Below are 19531 nucleotides of genomic sequence, written 5' to 3' on the forward strand. Positions count from 1 at the left end.
CACCAGTGGTCCCTGGCCACTTTTGTGTGTCGCATTCCTATCACGCAACAGGAACTGTAATCTTTATGCAAAGTATGTGATGTGCAAAGAAGAGCCATACAATGCGAAGCGAGATGCATTCGGGAATTCACAGGGACACCCCCTATTGTTTTGATGCAGTGTGTACCGTAGGGCATCAGGGAAGTGGATATGAAGAATAATGCTGTGTAAAATTGCAACATGATCCAGAATTCACAGGGGACCTCCTGCTCCTTATTACTTTGAATCACTCATAACTTCTCACACAAGATTATTGCTTCACAGCAGAACATGGCATAGCAAACCAGAGAGGCAGCTATAAAGAGTGATGCAGTTTGAAGTTGGCGCTCCACCTTCACTGATAACTCTCCAAAGTTCAAACTAACAGTTTTGCAAGATGGCATCAGTGCTTGTGGTCAACCATTCAGTACAACTCATCACACAAGCCCCACCCACAATAGTTCCTGGTTGAACAAAACATACATACCCTGGAGTAGGAGCTAAAAAGGTACCAGGAATTACAAATGGGCCGAGTTCCCGAACTTCTATGGTTCCTCAAAACATTAACTTCAAACTGTACAAAGCATTTCATCTAGAATATGTTCAGACCATGCAGTTATCATATTGCAGAATAGATAAAACAGCACAGGAGAAAGTCCAAAGGACTGCTGGATATAATCTATGAGGAATATAGTCAATCATTCCAATTTAACTCTATCAGCTCACATTCATCCATCCTTTTTAGTCAAAAAAACATAGCAAATAATTTATTTCCCATCTAATCACTACGTGCTGGCACAGTGCTTGCTATAGCATCAAAAGCAACTGTACAAATCAACCAAATCAATCAATAAATTAATAAATTAGTGGTAGAACTCAATCCAAAAACCCAGCATATGTCCCCTTATCATATCACCTGATAGAATTCGCCACACCATGTGGCCCCCAGCACCACCTCTGCAGTCTCAGATGTTGAGTAAGCAGCTTGTTCTCTGAAACCAAGCTTCTTCCTGTCACAGTGTGCAGAGAGAGATGCAAAAGGGGGGAGGGAGAGGAAGACGAGGCATTCAGACAAAGCGTCCTACATTGGCTCCAGTCATCACTGAGAAGTTCGTCATCGGCAAACCTGGCCTTCACTTTTGTTTTTTTGCACAAAAACGAAAGGAGAAGAAAGACATAGGGTGAAAGAGAGAGAGAGATGAAAAAGAAAAAAGTTCCTGTCACTGCCGGATGCTACCTTAGAGCTGACCGTGCCTTTGATGGTACCTGCTGTTAAGCTGGCTGAAGAGAGGGGCGTCACCTGGACAAAAAAATAACAGATCTACCTCATGATGGTGTCCATGCCAGCTGCCAATTCCTTCATTTCATAGCTTGCTGCATCCTTCATCTGGTGAATGGCTTACTGAGACACTGGAACCTGGCACTGATCTCTCTGCTTTGGCTAATTTGAATTTGTTTTGACTGAACTCACTCTGCTAATGATCATCCTCCTTTCTGTATCCCTTTGGTACTGGTCACAGTCTGCACAGGGATTCACTGTTGGTGCTGGGACTCATTTAAATACTTAGTAAGTATTGCAACAGACTATTAGGGAAGCCAGTTCAACTTGACATCGCTGTCTGCCTGTTTCCAAGGTCAAAGTAACTGTCTATGCATGGTTTGCTGGTGTAAAAAGTGGGATATAAGAAGGGGAGATCACAGGGAGTGCATTAGTGGAGTCCATGGCGTCTTTGCTGATGAAGTTGTTTAAATTCCGAGGAGAAAAAAAAAAAATAAAAAACTATGAGAATGTCCAACGTGATGAAGACCCTCAGTTAGAATGGGAGACATTGGGTGAGCTGGGAGATGGAGCCTTTGGGAAAGTCTACAAGGTAAGGATTTGAGCTTCTACTTTTCAGTTTTCCAAAACCAAAGAGTCTCACGACACAAGCCTATATGTAGTGGCTTTCATGCACTGTGGCCTGTTGCTAGAATTATCCCTTTCTTGTTGTTTTTCTGTAAAATATTTCTACCATTAAGGCTTAAAAAAAAGGTATCTGCAGTAGACAATGGGAACTAGCCATAGGGAACTTTGCATAACTCTTCAACATTATATGATATGATATGAGATATGAAGTCTCACTGGTCATGCAAGGCTCAGAATGTATTTCCTCCTACATGAGTGTTACACTTCTGCCTCAGGCTGTAGCAGGTATGAAACTGCAAGGAGCAGGTGATTCAGAAACCACAGGCATTTCCCGTTTGCTTACTCGAGCTCGTCTGTACTTGTCCCTGTCACTTGATGTTGTGATTCTTTTAGGTGATGGACTGTGATTAGATGGCTCTCCTAATGGAATATACCCTCAGGCACAACAATTATTCTGCCAGCCTAAGAGAACCTAATGCTTTGCAAGTCATTGTGCTCAAGGAGCTTGCAAGATCACAACACTTTGTAATTATTTATATTCATTTTGTACATTTTGAGGCCAGGCTGGTCAAATCATGTGACTTACTTTGAGTCACAAAGAGAGCCAGAGGAAGGCATTCAATGTCAACTGTGTGGTTTGAAGTCCATGGTCTTAGCCGCTACACTCAACAACAACAACATTTATTTATATCACACATTTTCATGCAAATAATGTAGCTCAAAGTGCTTTACATGATGAAGAAAAGAGAAATAAAAAACAAAGTAAGAATTAGAATAAGACAACACTAATTAACATAGAATAAGAGTAAGGTCCGATGGCCAGGGAGGACAGAAAAAACAAACAAACAAAAAAAAAAAACTCCAGATGGCTGGAGAGAAAAAATAAAATCTGCAGGGGTTCCAGGCCACAGGACCGCCCAGTCCCCTCTGGGCACTCTACCTAACATAAATGAAACAGTCCTCCTTGTATTTAGGGTTCTCTTGGAAGGACTCAAGAGTCAGAAATAGAAGATTGAGAACTGAAATGCACCTCTCGACTTACTAGAAATTTAAATGGACTGACAATTAATGACCACAATCAGTACCACTACTCAATCTGAGTATTCTAACTCATACTATTGGACTCATCTAAAGACCTGCTAAGCCATTCTCAACTCATCCGCATCTCTAGAGCCATCCATTAGAGTGTCAGCAATGCAACCTCCTCGTAATCGTCCACTGTCATGTTGTATTTTGATTGAATCATTTTGGAAAGGCTCTCAGTGGTGCAGTGGCAGTGCTGCCGCCTTGCCGTAAAGAGATGGGGTTCACATCCCAGGTGTTGCCTGCATGGAGTTTCTATGTTCTCCCCATATCTATGTGGGTTTCCTCCAGGAGCACAGGTTTGTCCCTACAATTCAAAGACATGCAGGTTAGTTAGATTGGCATTCTTAAATTAATTGCAGTGTGAGTGTATTATTCCTGCTGTGTACCCTGTGATTGCTGGGATAGGCTCCAGTTTCCCTGCAACTCTTCCCAGGATCAGCAGGCTAGTTAATGGATGGATGGATGGAATGCCACTCAAGGTGAAAGGCACTAACGTTTGTAATATAAGTGGGGGAAGGTGGTCTAAGAAGTACAAGGCTTGAATCTACCTATAATATGAAGGAATGATATATAGCATCTTGCTTTGCCTTTCTGTCGAGAGAAAACTTCTGCTTTAATGGTAGTGCAAAGGATGCTCAGGATGTCCAGCCACCTCAGACAGTGACTTTAAAACTATATATGTTTGTACATATTCACATATCTTTCATATATCTGCAGGTGTCCTCATCGTGTTAGAGAACAGGTGGCCACAGATTAGTGAAAAACCTTTTAGTCCACATCCATGCACGTGGCACATTCCTGAATGGCATCAAACCATGTCATGGTAATCTGTTCATTCATAAAGGACAGAGTTCCCCAATAAAATCATGCCCTCATGTCATGCAGTTTAGCTGCCATTGATGGTTTTTTGTTCCTTTAGGCATCATACTGATTTAATACAGACTGATTGATTACTTCATTGTCAAATCATTGATCCTATAATGAAAATCGGAAGGCCAAAGGTTGTTAAACCTTTCATCTCAATGGTGGATCAAAATGTTGTACAGAGAGCTAAAGGGTCAGAAGATAATAGCACACTTCTGACATCAGCATATATATTACAAAATACATACTCTATTCATTTTCCAAATTTTAAAAATATTCCTGACCTTGAAAACTAAACAAGATGTAGATGAAGCTCCATCATTTATTTGATTTGTGTTACATTCTTAAGAATTTTCCTGATGAAGTAATGCTCAGACTGTTACAAAATAATTCAAATGTAATGGTGCCATTTATTTATTTATTTATTTATTTATTTATTTTATTTTTTTTATTAATTTTATTACACTTCATACAAAGCAATCAAGTTTTTACAAAAAGAAAAATAGAGTTAAGAACAGATCGAGTAATGGTGCCATTTAGGCCAAATGGAAAATAAAGTAACTATATTGATCTCTCCATTTCAGAAACTCATTTAATCCCTTTCTGGATCATATCAAGCGAAGGGATATCCTAGCAGAACCAGATATAAAAGCAGCAGCCAACCTAGAAGGTGTGCCAACCTATGACAGGGCACAAAACCCTAACAGCAGGTTGGTTTAGGGTTGTCAATTAACATAACCCACATATCTCAGGAAACACAAAGAGACAGAAAAGACAATAAAGACAATGGAGAGTGACCACGCCAAAATTTGAAACCAGTCTTCTGCGGTGTGTGAAGCAGCAATGCTAGCCACTGTAACACTATGCTGCCTACAACAGCTTAAAAACATAATCAGACGTTTGAAATATAAATGCCATTTCTCCATTTGTCCCACAATTAGAATTTCTTTACAATACCAAACAGTCTTTTGACTCCCATTGTTCTGGGGTTGGGTTAGTTGACAATGTACTGATAAACACCTTAAAAAGGCTTTTCACAGTGAGACAAACATATATCAGAATTTTAGGATATGGCCTTTTGGTTTAATTCTGATGAAAAAACTTTGTCTGCCACTTACTTTTAAACTTTTAGTTCAGTTTTAGGCCCAGTAGTTGCAAGGGTTTTCTCCAAAATGAATTGGTGATATGTATTTGAATTTAATAAGGCTAGGCTACAGAACAGACTGACAAAAGCTCCTTGCCTGAGTCGTGAGTATAGAGCTTTTGCGAACACATGACTTAAACCTTTATCCCACACACCATTTTCTTCTCTTCAGTGCAAAAGGACAAAGTTTATTGTAGCCATGATGGGTTCAACTCCTGGATGTTACACAAAACTATTGAAGGGTGTATTATCGTGAGGTTTGTGTGACTTACCAGGAATGTCTATTAGGTTTGTTTATCCCAACCCTTGACGATTAACACACACAATAGCGATCATATCCAGACAAAGTCTTGGGTATTGACAATTGCCAGTCACTTCATAATATTCTGCATAGGATTCTTTACATTGGGACTCACTATCACCTGCCCTAACCAACATGTGGGTGTCATCACAACACACATAAAAGTGCAACTCTTTTGGTTATAAGCAACTTACTAACCAAACTATGTTTTACTTTTAACTCAGTTCTAATTATTGAAGAGCAATCTCAATAGCCTTGATAAACCCTACGGGCAAAATAGCAGCAGTCTTCCCCACACTAGGTGCCCTCTTATCATTTCAATCACTCTTGACAAAAGGCAAAGTATAGAACATTTAAAAGAAATATGGTATTTATTAGTGTATAACAATAGCAAATAGAAGAAAATAAAATAGGTAAACAAGTCTGGAAAAAACAGTCTTAGAAAAGTTTACTGAAAATCTGAAATGTCTAGGAGTGGATATTGTTCTGTGTGGCTTCTGATTTAGTAATGTTGTTATTCACACGGTTGCGTTTTCTGACGTCCAAATCACATCTCTTGATCTCTGATGTTGTTTCCTGTGTCGTTGGCCTTCTGTCGTTTGTGTTTTTTGGTCCCTCTGATTAGTCTTTTAAGTACCTCCATACTCTTTCCTTTCTCAAGCTATAAACTAATTCTGTAATTCCTATTCCTACGGCATCCATCCGCTGCAAGGTTATAAATTAAATAAAACAGGTTCTGTGGCATCTGTGCTTATTTCCCATTCCCAGGTCATAAACTTATTGAAAAAGAAACCGACTGGAACAGATGCATAAATTACTTATATTATACAGGAAGAATGTACAATAGAGCATGGTTGCACTGTCTCTAATTAAAGTCCTGTAAACTCAGTTCATCCATGTTTGTTTGGGAGAAATAATTAAAATTTAATATGACCAGTTTCCAGTTCAAAAATATATGATTTTCCACACTGCATCAATATCCACATTGGTTAGGTTTAACATTGACAGTTTGTCTGAAAACATAATAAATTCCACAAGCAACTTGATGCAGTTCAGTACATTCAGCCTATTGAATTGCCAAGATCATCAAATATCTCATTCTGTGTACAGGATTACCCAATTTTTCAGTTAAATGTTTTTTAAAAGCTTTAAGGTTTTATGAAGCCTAATCAGTAAGGTATCAAGTGAGGCCATTCCTCCAAGATGGCTCTATGTACCATTGTTGACACACCTGACTGGCTGGAAGTACAAACATGTCATTTGTCTTTATCCCATTAGATCTCTCCTCTGCCTTTGACGTGGTCAATCATAAATCCTCCTTTCCACACTCTCTGACTTTGGCTTCATTGAAACAGCCTCAGGTAGTCTGAGTCCAACATCTTGGGAAGATCATAATCTCTGTCCTGGCAAGGAGAGGTGTCAAGGGTACCCCATGCAGGGATTGGCACGGGACACTCTCCTCTTCTCTCTTTATACCTTCTCACTAGGCCCTATCATCATGTCCTATGGTTTTTCTCATTAGTGCTATGCTGATAATACAGAACTATATCTGTTGTTCCCTCCAAAGAACCACATGGTATCAGTTAGAATATCTGCATGTCTCACTAATATTGAAACTGAATGAATGATAATCATCTCCAGCTAAAAATGGCAATGATGGACCTTCTTGTTATCCCAACTCATCCATCTATTCTACACTACATCTCTGTTTATTTTGGCTTGGTGAAGTCTGCACACAACTTCAGTGTGGTGTCCTTCATAGGTGAAGTTGCTAAGGTTTGCTTAGTCTTGTAGATTCACTTTATACAATATTCTGAAGATCAGACTGTATTTGACAGAATACGTGGCACAAGTCCTGATCCAGGTTTTGGTATTGTCATGTGTGGAGTACTGCAACTCTCTGCTAACGGAAGTACCAGCAAGTGTTACCAAGCTGCTGCAGATGATTCAAAATGTAGTGGAATGTCTGAGAGGGACTCATGTCACTCTTCTTTTCAGAGCAGTCCATTGGCTCCTTGTAGTGACACATTTTTAGCACAAATCCACATTATTTGCTTAAAGAGTAGTCAGTGAGTCTCCCCCTATGTTTATGAAGAAACTGGTGAGGTTCTATGCCCCTTCTTGTCCACACGTGTTTGCTAATGAATAGCATTAGATGATGTCACCTCTGCAAAGCATCAAATCTTAATCTAGACTCTTTTCTTGTGTAGTTCTCACATGGTCATCTCTCAGTGTGTTCAAGAAGCATTTGATGACTCTTGTCTGGTGAATTTCTGTCTAACTGATATTAGCTGTATCAGTGCCACATGGGTTGGACGGGCATCCAGACCAGAGAAGGGGATGGTTCCTTACCCAGACGGGAGGCTCAGAGCAGACAGATGGGCATCCCGACCAGGAGAAAGGAAGAAGCCAGACCAAGAAGTAATGGCCAGAGTGGAAGGATGGACAGCCAATTGGAAGGTGTCATTGGGAACTCTTTATTCCTCCAGGATGCTAGATGGCAGCAGGTGCCCATTTGGGAACCAGCAGGGAATGCTGACAGATGTTGTCCAGCAACACAGCCTTGTTGGGTACCATGGTTGCCGCAAAGGGGGTGTGTCAGGAGACGCACTCCCCATCAGGCAGTGGCCATGGTACCAGAAGTACTCCAGGGTCCTCAATAAAAGGGACCACACATGCTTGTCGGAGCTGGGAGGACATGGAACAACACTCAATTGGAGGATGGCAGTGCGGTGGTGAAAGGAGAGGTGAACTGTAGAGAAAGAGAGAGAGAGAGAACGGATATTGGTGCTTTAAATTTTTTGTTACTTTGTGGAAGTGTGTTGAATAAACACTCCTTTATTTGAACCCGGGACTCTTGGTGTGATCGTGTTTGTGGGTTTGGGGCTCGTTGACGCCCCGGGTTCCATCACAGCTGTTAGGTTTTTGTAACCTAGGAATTGTAACTTGCTTGTATTTTGTTCTGAGCTCTTCACTTGTGATGTTCAATTTTGTACTCTTGTCCTGTAACGCTTGATCTCAATCCCCCAGACTGATGTCTACTTGATTATGTTGATCTCTTTGGTAAGTCACTAAGTAAATAAATAAAAATATAAATGTTATGCTAGAGTAATGTGACTACAGTTTGTTTCTAATTTCCTTGACCCCATATGTGCAGTAGTCCTTCCGGGTAGCCACATTAAATAAAAATGCCTATCACGGCCTTTTTTACTTACACATGCAATTTGTTTTTTGGCCACTTGGGGGATCATTGAAAGCTTTGGAGAAAACTCAGAGGAAATTGTTGGTGAGTAGAATTGATTGAAGTTAGTCATTTATAATTTTTCTTCCTTTGGTAATGCAAATAATTCATTAGACAATTATGTAAGGCTCCTACTTTATGTCTCATAGTTGGGATTATGAGTAATAGACTTATATCATGTTAACTGTTCCCAGAAACAGAATTGTATAATTTATTAATAAACTAGAGGATAACAGAAATATGCTAACTGCTTACATCTCAACAGCAAAAACAGAATGCAAGAGAGACAAGCAGACACGTAACACAGAGAAGACTCTCTGCACTTTGTTGTTTTTGGCTGGTTGTACACACTCTTTAGTTCAGCTTGTCCTTGTTGGGTGTGAATGGGGTAAAAAATGCTGTGATTTAAAGCTGCTGTTTTCAAGTTTTTCAATAACTTGATGTAAAAACTAGACATTTACCTGACACTGTTATGAGCTTATTACACAGTATTTAAAAAGCAGGCCCTTATCTGGCTGTTTACTAGCTTCTTAGAGTTCTCATTTACCCTGGCACAGATAGACAATTTTATGATATCAGGCCTTTAAGGAAGATATTAAGTGCTGTTTCTCAGGTTTAAGTAAAGAGCGTTGCTTCTGGTGGAGTTCACTTTTGTCTTGGCCACGAGGTTCTTTGTCTGTGGTGTGCACAGCACACTGTTGAATTTTCTGCTGCGTCCTCTGAAACCTCACTGGGAAAAGCCTGACACTTGCTGGCAGGAGAGGTCGGGCAGTGAAGCTATTTCTTGAAGTAAAGATACTTCTCAGACTGGCATCAACTACTGGCCCAGAACTGCATCTTGGAAGAATGGATCTTAGAGGTAGCTCAGTTCCCACTACTCTAAAACTTAATTAAGAGTAGCTTCCAGGCCCTAGGAAAGTTAATTCCTTCTTTGAAAAGGGTGGGTCAGCTACCTTCTCCAAATAGAATAGTTCAAGAAATGGTTCCAAAGAGAATGGTTTACACAAGAAAATATGAAATTTGCCTTCTCAGCTGTATCCAATAACAGGCAAAAGTAAAAGCACCGACAAACAAGTTAAAGGATACACAAACATTCTGAAACATCTGCATCATTTGAAAGAGCAGCACTTTACTAACTTCTTCTAACAATTTCATGGTGAAACAGTGAAACTTAAAGCAGTTACACATCAGACAAGAAAAACTCCACACTTCTAGAATTTGTATTTTTTTTGATACTCTTTATTAAAAAGTGGTATAACACTAGGAAGAAAGGAATTTCTGGATAGGTTTGTATGAGTCTGCAAAGTGATTATGCTTCTTGTTTTACTGCAGGAAAGTTCTGCATGTAATGGGTGTCTGTCATCAGCTGAGATGATTTCCAGTTTCTTCAACATCTACCTCTGACATACACTTACCACTTACAAAATCAAAAAGCCACCTATTGCTCATGCAGTGTCGTCTTATAGTTCAGCTTGTGATTCGAAACTTAAAATAAGTTCCCTTTTGGTCCATAGGAGTTTCTATCTATCTATCTATCTATCTATCTATCTATCTATCTATCTATCTATCTATCTATCTATCTATCTATCTATCTATCTATCTATCTATCTATCTATCTATCTATTATATAGTGCCTTTCCTATCTATCTATCTATCTATCTATCTATCTATCTATCTATCTATCTATCTATCTATCTATCTATCTATCTATCTAATGTTGTGATCTTGCCGACTATACTAAAATGAATATCTATCTATCCATTTATCTATCTGTGATATATTGTGATATTTACATCTGACCAAGTTAACTCCAATCACTCAACATCATGCTTCATCATAGGTTTAAAGTCTTCCTGTTGAAAGGCAATTTTGCTAAATTCATTTAGGCCTTGCAGTAAAATGAATATCTTTGGCTTATTTATCTTAAGTGCAGTATTCTATGTCTCGTTCAACGTATTAACTTTTGGGAACTTGCACACTGTTTTAGGATGGTATGAATGAAAAAAATATTTGACACTGACTCTCCAAAACGGCACGTCACATCTCTGAGTCGAGTAAAACATTCATGCCCTATTTGCAGGATTTCCCCATACGACACATCATAACTGCCAAGACAATGCTGCTCTCTACCAAGCTTTAAATGAGTATTTATGGAAATGTTTTCTGAGAGCAGAGACATGTATGTTAAGGTTGATTGACAACTCTAATTTGGCCTAGTATGAATGGGTTTGATCTGTCATGGACTGGCATTGCATTTAAAGTTGAGTCCTGCCTTCCACCCATTGCATCTGTAGCCCTCAATAATCCTACTTCAGAATGGGCATTTTCAAAAGCAGTTTTATTAGACAGACTTATATCTTGTGGGATGTATGGATTCACATAACCTTGTAATATGTAAATGGGTCCCATGATTCCATACTGTATTAATGCAGACCTGCATTCTTCAGTAGGAATCCATTTCCTTTCTGTTTGTTGTCTATAAGAGGCACTATAAAGCTATTAGAATATGTCCACACCAGATTTCATTCTTTACAGTGGTCTCTGACATGGTTGTCCTTTTGTTACACTAAACACAACAGAGCATTTAAGCAAATGCACAGACTTCAGGCAGCTACCTTCTCCATTACCTATTGATGTTCATTAACTGAAATACAAGCTGCTGAAAAGCCACAAATTCAGCTCTGTGGTTTGTTTAATATCCTCTCTCAAACTGCTCAGAATACAAAGCACTGCTTCCTGCCAACATGAAAGATGATGATGAGGCTGAAGCACACGCTCACCAAAAAGTACCTCTGTTATGATGTGCTAGAACTTGCTCTAACCAATCACTGGTAAGTCGCTTTACTTTGTTCCTGCATGATATTGTGCATTGCATGGGAAAGCACTGTACTGCTGTGCAAAATCTGAAACATATCAAGAAAATCTGATTGGTTGCCTGTGAAAAATAATTACTCTAAAAAGGACCACCATCAAGGAATTGCACAACAAAATTATATTAATTTTCCAAAATGTCTAGTAGATATTACAAATTACAAATTGGCAACACTTTAGAACATTGTCAGTTACAAAAACATCAATAACTTTCTGATTTGGGTCCATTCAATTTAAGAGCACAATAAACATAATTTTGTTTAAAAATGCACATCAAATATTCATGTTTGTCCTGTACTTATTTAAGCAAGGAGAAAGAGTCTCTTAAAAACATGAGAACGTAAGAGATTTAACAACCGAGAGGAAACCATTCAAGCTCGTTCATTTAGCTAACAGTAAAGTCAGCTTTTGCTCCCCTCGGCGAAGTTGTAAATGGTGCCCTGCCACCCCCTCTGTTTGGAGAGGAATCATCATAGTCAGAACCTGTACATTCAGACCTGGAGACAGCAAAGTATTTACGACCTTGACATCACAATTTGAAAATGCCAAGCTATAGCAATGTCTGTTTACAAGATTGTCTCAGAAAAATATGTCTCTTGAGGGGAGCCATTTCAAAAAATAAGCAGAAGTTGAGATGTATTAGTAGTCTTTATGTACAGTATTGCTTTTAACGTTTCTTTAAAAAAATTGACAATCAAACCCCTTGTATTATTGCTACACTTGTGTTAGGTAATCTATAGTTACAGTATCTATTTAAACTGGCAACTAAATCTGTGTCTTTTGATGATCTTTTGCATAGCTGACCCGGACACGGACAGGCGGACATGTTCCTAATCACCACCACACGTTTATTTACAATATTTACAATTATTTTTGTCACAATGACTCAGTCCCGTGCACCTCAAACCCCAACACACAGTCCTGGCCACACAAATGCCTTTTCATCGGGCTGCCTCCACACTCCTCGCTCTTTGTCCTTCCGCCTCCCGACTCCAGCCCTGAATGAATGGAGACGCCCCCTTTTATCCAGTTCCCGGATGAGCACCAGGTGTTCCCGGCATTCCTCTCTTGGCCACGCCCCAGCGTGGCGGAAGTGCCGGCTGTCCTCCCGGCAGCTCTCCGGGTGTCATCCTAAATCTTCCCCAAAGCACTTCCTGGTGTGGCGGAAGTGCTGGGGCAACAGGTCCCCACGGCATTGGGGCGCCTCCTGGCGGTGACCACTGGCCCCTACAGGGTGAGGCTTCCATGCCCTGAACCCGTGGCCCCCAAAGCAACCAGGAAGGCGGCCCCCACGTGATCCCTGATGGGCACACGGCCACTTCCGGCCGGGTCGTCACCCCTGGCATCCGCGACAATACATGTATATATATATATATATATATATATATATATATTGTTAGGAATGCCAGGGGCAATGACCCAGTCGGGACACCTTGAGGGACCGGAGGAGGGTCTACGCGCACCCTGGATCACGTGGGGGCCGCCATCCTGGTTGCTTTGGGGGCCACGGGCACAGAGCTTTGAAGCTCCACCTTGTAGGGGCCCGTGGTCGCCGCCAGGGGGCGTTCCCATGACTTGGGAGCCCTGGATCTCAGCACTTACGCCACACCAGGAATTGCTGGGGGGAAGAAGAGCAGGGACACCCAGAGTGCTTCTGGGGATGCAGCCAGCACTTCCGCCACACAGGGGCGTGTCGGTGGGTGATTGCCGGAGCCCACCTGGAGCACATCCAGGTGATAATAAAAGGGGCCGCCTCCCTTCATTCAGTGCGAAAGTCTGGAGTGGAGTGGACTGAGCTGAAGAGGAGAGAAGGAGGCAATCTGAAGAAGGCATTGTGTGGCCAGGACTTTTGGGGACTTTGGGGGTTTTGTGGTGCACTTTTGTGACTTTATTGTATATAAACGTGATTGTGGGTGAGATGAACGTGTCCGCCTGTCTGTTTGGGCCAGCTTCCACAATATATATATATATATATATATATAAACTGCTCAAAAAAGTTAAAGGAACACTTTGAAAACACATCAGATCTCAATGGGAAAAAGAAATCCTCCTGGATATCTATACTGATATAGACTGGGTAATGTGTTAGGAACGAAAGGATGCCACATCATTTGATGGAAATGAAAATGATCAACCTACAGAGCCCTGAATTCAAAGACGCCCCAAAAATCAGAGTGAAAAAATTATGTTGCAGGCTAGTCCATTTTGTCAAAATTTAATTGCAGCAACTCAAAATTGTACGCAGCACTTTGTATGGCCCCTGTGTTCTTGTATACATGCCTGACAACATCGGTGCATGCTTCTAATGAGATGACAGATGGTGTTGTGGGGGATCTCCTCCCAGATCTGGACCAGGGCATCACTGAGCTCCTGGACAGGGTGAGGTGCAACCTGGTGGCATTGGATGGACCAAAACATAATGTCCCAGAGGTGTTCTATTGGATTTAGGTCAGGAAAGTGTGGTGGCCAGTCAATGGTATCAATTCCTTCATCCTCCAGAAACTGCCTGCATACTCTCACCACATGAGGCCAGGAATTGTCGTGCACCAGGAGCCACTGTACCAGCATAGGGTCTGACAATGGGTCCAAGGATTTCATCCTGATACTTAATGGCAGCCAAGGTGCCTTTGTCAAGCCTGTAGCGGTCTGTGTGACCCTCCATGGATATGCCTCCCCAGACAATCATTAACCCACCACCAAACTGCTCATGCTCATTTTTAATTTTAATTAATTATACTGAACATCTGGACAGAGAGGAAGACTGAAAGAGAGGGCAGAATGTCAGGTTCAGTTAAAACCTTTCCTGAACAGATGAGTTTTAAGTTGGCTTTTAAAAGAACGAATGGAGTCAGCTGATCTAATTAATTACATGAGGTCACTCCAAGTCTGGGCCATATAAAACTGAAGGCCTTGTCACCCATAGATGCAGGTTAATATGAGGCACAACGAGATTCCCAGAATCAGAGGACATTAGTGGGTGAACAGTAGCCTACTGATGGAAAAAGTCACTGATGTAGTCTGCCATTTAAAGTTTTGTCGGTTAATAATAGAATTTTATATTTAATTCTGTAAGACACAGGGAGCCAGTGGTGTTGAAGCAGGATGGCTGTCATTTGCTCGCTGTTGCTGGTCCATGTTAGGACTCTAGCAGCAGAATTTTGAATCAGCTGGAACTGTGATATAAGATTAGAAGTGGCACCCGCCAGTAGGGAGTAATAATAATCGATGCGGGATGTAAAAAAAGCATTGGACAAGTTTCTCAGCATTGGAAAAGGAGAGGAATGAGTGAACATGGGATATATAATGAAGGTGGAAGTAAGAAAGGTTATGTGGGTGGAATAACAAAGGGAGGAATCAAAAATGACACCAAGATTCCTTGCATCAGAAGAAGGTCTGATGAAATCACCGTCAAGAGTGACTGAAAAGGAGCTCCTTTTTTTAATTCGCAGGAGTTCAGTTTTGCTGCAGTTTAATTCTAAAGAGTTCTGCTCCATCCAGGTTTTAATTTCACTGCAGCAAGTTATGAGCTAAGAAAACTATGATGAAGTTTCACTTTTAACATTGAAATAGAGTTGAGTATTATCTGGTTAAAAATGATAACCCAGTCCAAAGCTACCAACGATATGGCCAAGGGGAGCAGATGGCCAAGGACAGACCCCTGACCGGTGCTGAGCTGGACCTGCTGGTGCCAAGGCTAACAAACTCTTGTCTGTCAGTCATAACGGACTTAGCAGTGCCATAGATACCCAGGATGTTCTCCATTCTGGACAGCAGAATGTCATGTCAAATGCTGCACTGAGGTCTAACAGAATTAATATGCTGGTTTGTCCAGAGTCTGCTGCCATAAGCAAATCATTGGTTATCCAAAGCAGAGCAGTTTCACAGCTCTGCTGCACCCTGAAACCAAATGGAAAGGGTTCCATCAATTTATTAGAAGTTAAGTAATTGGTTGAGTTGGGAGGCTCAGGAACTTTTGATAGAAAAGGTAAGTGAGAGTCCTGCCCCTTTGGACAGTTGAGTATGTGTATGAGATATGACATGTTTGTGGTTAGTATAAGAGTGGTGTGCCTTGGGATGTTTTTGGTTACAAAAAAATGTGCCACCACAGAAAAAAGTTTGGGAAACACTGGTCTATCAGGCTGCCAGATAGTGTGATTAATCACTCCAGAGAACATATGTCCACTGCTCCAGAGTCCAATGGCTTTACCTCACTCCAGCCAACATATGGCATTGCACACAAGTCTTCTTAGGCTTGTATGCAGCTGCTCAGCCATAGAAATCTATCTCATGAAACTCCTAATGCACATTTGTTGAGTTGATGTTGCTTCTAGAGGCAGTTTGGAACTCTGTTCTGAGTGATGCAACAGAGTCTTTATGCACTATGTGTTGCAGCATTCGACTTTTCCACTCTATGAGTTTGCATGGTCCACCATTTCATGACTGAGCTTGCTGTTGCTACTTGATGCTACAAATTCACAATGACAGAACTTACAGTCAACCAGGACAGGTCTAGTAGAGCATACATTTCACATACTAACTTGTGACAAAGATGGCATCAAATAACAATGACACATTTGAAGTCACTGAGCTTTTAAGTATGTCCCATTCTATTGCAAATTATGTCAATGGATATTACATGGCTACGTACTACTTGATTTTATGAACCTAGTAATAATGGGTGCAGAAGAAACAACTAAAGTCAATGATCTGGAGGGATGTCCACAGATTTTTCCTCCATATAGTATATTACTACTACTACTACGAAAAATAATACTACAACTCCCCCAGTGGTGCACCATGCTAAAATAATACATTTCCCTCCTTAATTTGGAGGCTAACATCAAAGGGATATTTGCTAATACTGTCAGGGTAATCCATTTCAGAATTTGTAGGTCCTGTAACCAAAGTAGTTTTATTTATGTATACGTGCATTTCATCTCAAGGAGCCAGATGTGATTGTCAAATGAGAATACATGTCTTGATGGAGAGAGAAAATAAAAAAACTAGAATTTCTAAAATCAATTCAGGAGCTCAGGTTAACTGAAGCTTAAGTTTTTTTATAGTGCAGTGAGTGTGGCAACAAATGAGACAGACACACACAGACCATCACTGGTACTTGACCCCACGCTTTTTAGAACTGTCTGCTATGATATCTGTCATTTTGGCAATTACATCACTATATGACATAATAACAGCAAGCGAGTTTAGATAAGCGTTGTGGTCTGTAGACATACTGCGTATTAAAACTCTGGAATGGCATGTGTCATTTCCTGTTCGACAATATTGTTAACTTAGTTATTCATTTAGATGTGCACTTAGGAGGTGGATGCTGGGTAACCTAATTTGTGGTTCTGCTGGAATTGTATCAATGTCCTTAGTCAAATTTACAAAGTCACATGTTTTGAGTACCTAATCTGCATCTCCTGTGGCTCGTTGTTATCAATGGCAGTTTATCACAAAATCCATATTTTACATTTCATATTTTACTAGTGAAGCTGCCAGTTCTTTCAACCTTACCTCAACTTCTGCACTATTAGCATAACTGTGAACAGCACCACATTCATGAGGAGCCATATTAGTTTAGAAATTTGACAATCAGTGGATCGTCTGATTGTTCCCACTTCTAAACAAAATTCACCCATGGTTGTCTACAGGCGTAATATTATATGTCTGGCTGTGGAAGACTAGCCTGCATTTGACACAGGAGAGCACTCAGGAGAATAGGCATTAATAGGTGTGAAGGTGAGGGGGTGCCAGTGAGCCCCAAACCCAGAACACAAACACACAAGACTACCCCAGGTTCAAATTAAGGGTTTTTTATTTCAAATACCTTGTACCTCTCTCTCTTTCTCTCTCCTCTCTGCTCTCTTCCAGTCAAGTGTTGCCTTCCTTCCTCCCAGCTCCGACTCACCTGGACAAGGCAGTGCAGTTCAGTGTGGCAAGTGGCCAGGGCCCATGCCCGGCTGGGACACCCCTGTAGCATATCTTCCGGGGAAGCAACGATGGGTAACCCAGTATCTCCCCCTGGACGCTAGATGGCAGCCTCCCTGGGTTACAGCGGCACCTTGAACTCCCCCAGGGCTTCATGGGGTTTGGAGTTTTGTGCAGCCCTGTTGGGTTCCGGAGGCGCCGCCAGGGGGTGCTGCAGCTGGGACTCCTGAGCTGGTCTGGGCAGCATATTCGTCACACCCGGAAGTGCAGTCGGAGGTTGGCAATCAAACACCTGGAGCACTTCTGGGTTCCCTATAAAGGAGCCAGCAGCCACCACTCAGGGGCCAGAGTTGGGTGGAGGAGGACAAGGTTTCCTGGAGGAGTGGTGGTAGAAGCGAAGACTGTTTGGACTTTAGTGTTTAGTAATTAGGACTGTGTTGTGGCTGGGGGGATTACGGGGAAGACGTGCCCTCCAGGTGAAGAAATATAAAACTTTCTTGGTCTTTATACATGCTTCCGTGTCCAGTCTGTTTCGGGTCGGGCGCAATATAGCACCCTTTGTTACAATAGTTATACAGTTCCCGATAGTAGGGAGTGTAACTCCTTGCAGCGCCCTTTTGCAGCACCCAGCAGGAATGCCTTACTGGTTTCCGACCAGGTACTGATATCCAGGGCCGCTGCCATTATTCTTCCTGGGGAAATAAACAACCCCCAGTTGTAGTCCTTCCTTCCCTGCCCTGCGCTTTTATCCTGGTCAGGGAAGGTACTCCAAATATATCCTGCCAGGAAACCTGATCATCTGCCTGGGGATTCCCGTTCAGATAAGGAATCTTCCTCTCCTTTATCTGGGACATCTGTCCACCCCCCTGGTGAGTCTTGTTTGGGTGCGTCACCTTTCTCTCTCTTAGCCAGGATGCCTTTCTGTCCACTTGGAGCCTCCCATCGAGGTAAGGAACCTTCCCCTCTCCTGTTCGGGATGCCCATCCATCCTGTGTTGCACTTTTATAGGTCACTAGCTGAAATACCCAGCGTTGCCCGGGAGGAAAATAAAGTGTTATTTTTTTTAATTGTTTCTTTTCTATTATAAAAAAAATCCTGGAGAGAAACATGTTAAGATCACAGTAGACATTTAAAAGACCCGCAAGACTAAACAGATTGGCCACAGAGCATCTCGCGGGGACCTTAAACATGAGACTTTGTGCCAAGAGATTGACCCAGGACCGTCTCGCGGGACGTAGAACATGAGATTCTTGCAAGACACGCCCTACTTACAACCAAATAACAGCATGGGCAGCAACACACTCAGTCATGTTTAAGCTTTGAGCACACACGGATCCAGGGCTCTCAGCGCATATAAAGCGTATAAGGACAGTACGTTATAAATGAAATGTCGACGACTAAGTGAAGAAGAAAGCAGCGTGGAGAAAAGAGACTCAAAAGCGTTGGAGAGACAAAAAAGAAAAAGAATAAGAAAGTAATTATCAGCCCATATCAAGTGGATTTGAAAAAAAAGCACGTCCAGTCCTGAAGTTGGCGCTATACACATGCAGAGCAGGTTAGAGATTATGAAAGAAGTGGAATTCAAAAGGCTCAAAAAAAAAAACCTTGGTGCAATACACATGTGGAGAAAGTTAAAGAATATGAAAGTAGGAAAATTAGAAAGTATAAAAAAAAGAAAGTAAAGATTGCAGTAGCGCAAACAAAAGGAAATTATTACTTGTAAAAGGGAAAATAATCACCACAGACCAGGGGTCATTGAAACAAAAGTAGGACAAAGCGAGGTCAGAAATAAAGGACAGAGTAGAACAAAGTAAAACGTCATAAAGAGGTTAAAAAACAAGGGGGCCAAACACATGCAGAGCAGGTTAGAGATGTGAAAACTGAAATTCAAAAGACTCAAAAAAAAATGTAGGAGCAAAACACATGCAGAACAAGATACAGAATATGAAAGCAGAAAAAAACAAAGAAAGTAAACATCGCATTAGCGCAAAGACAGAGAAATTATTACTCGGAGAAATAATGAAAAGGTGAATAGAGATGGAATATATGGACATAGGTGATATGTGAGAAGTATGTACATATTGTAAGGCTTTGAAGTTTAAGTCAACAGAATTTCAAAAACGGAGTTTACCTCACATGCATTTATTGGTTACTTTGCAACAAAAATGA

General features: G+C 41.3%; 1 protein-coding gene across 1 annotated transcript in view; it reads left to right on the plus strand.

Moving 5' to 3' along the window:
- Positions 1 to 1053: 1053 nt before the first annotated feature.
- LOC120538832 (serine/threonine-protein kinase 10-like) overlaps positions 1054 to 19531 on the plus strand; it is an 89738-nt gene continuing 71260 nt past the window's right edge. The window contains exon 1 of the mRNA XM_039768356.1: positions 1054 to 1889. Within this exon, the coding sequence (XP_039624290.1) occupies positions 1740 to 1889 (150 nt within the window). The 5' untranslated portion in view covers positions 1054 to 1739. The remainder of the gene's footprint in view (positions 1890 to 19531) is intronic.

This window comes from Polypterus senegalus, chromosome 11, assembly GCF_016835505.1.
Source record: "Polypterus senegalus isolate Bchr_013 chromosome 11, ASM1683550v1, whole genome shotgun sequence".
In the NCBI taxonomy this organism is placed as follows: Eukaryota; Metazoa; Chordata; class Cladistia; order Polypteriformes; family Polypteridae; genus Polypterus; species Polypterus senegalus.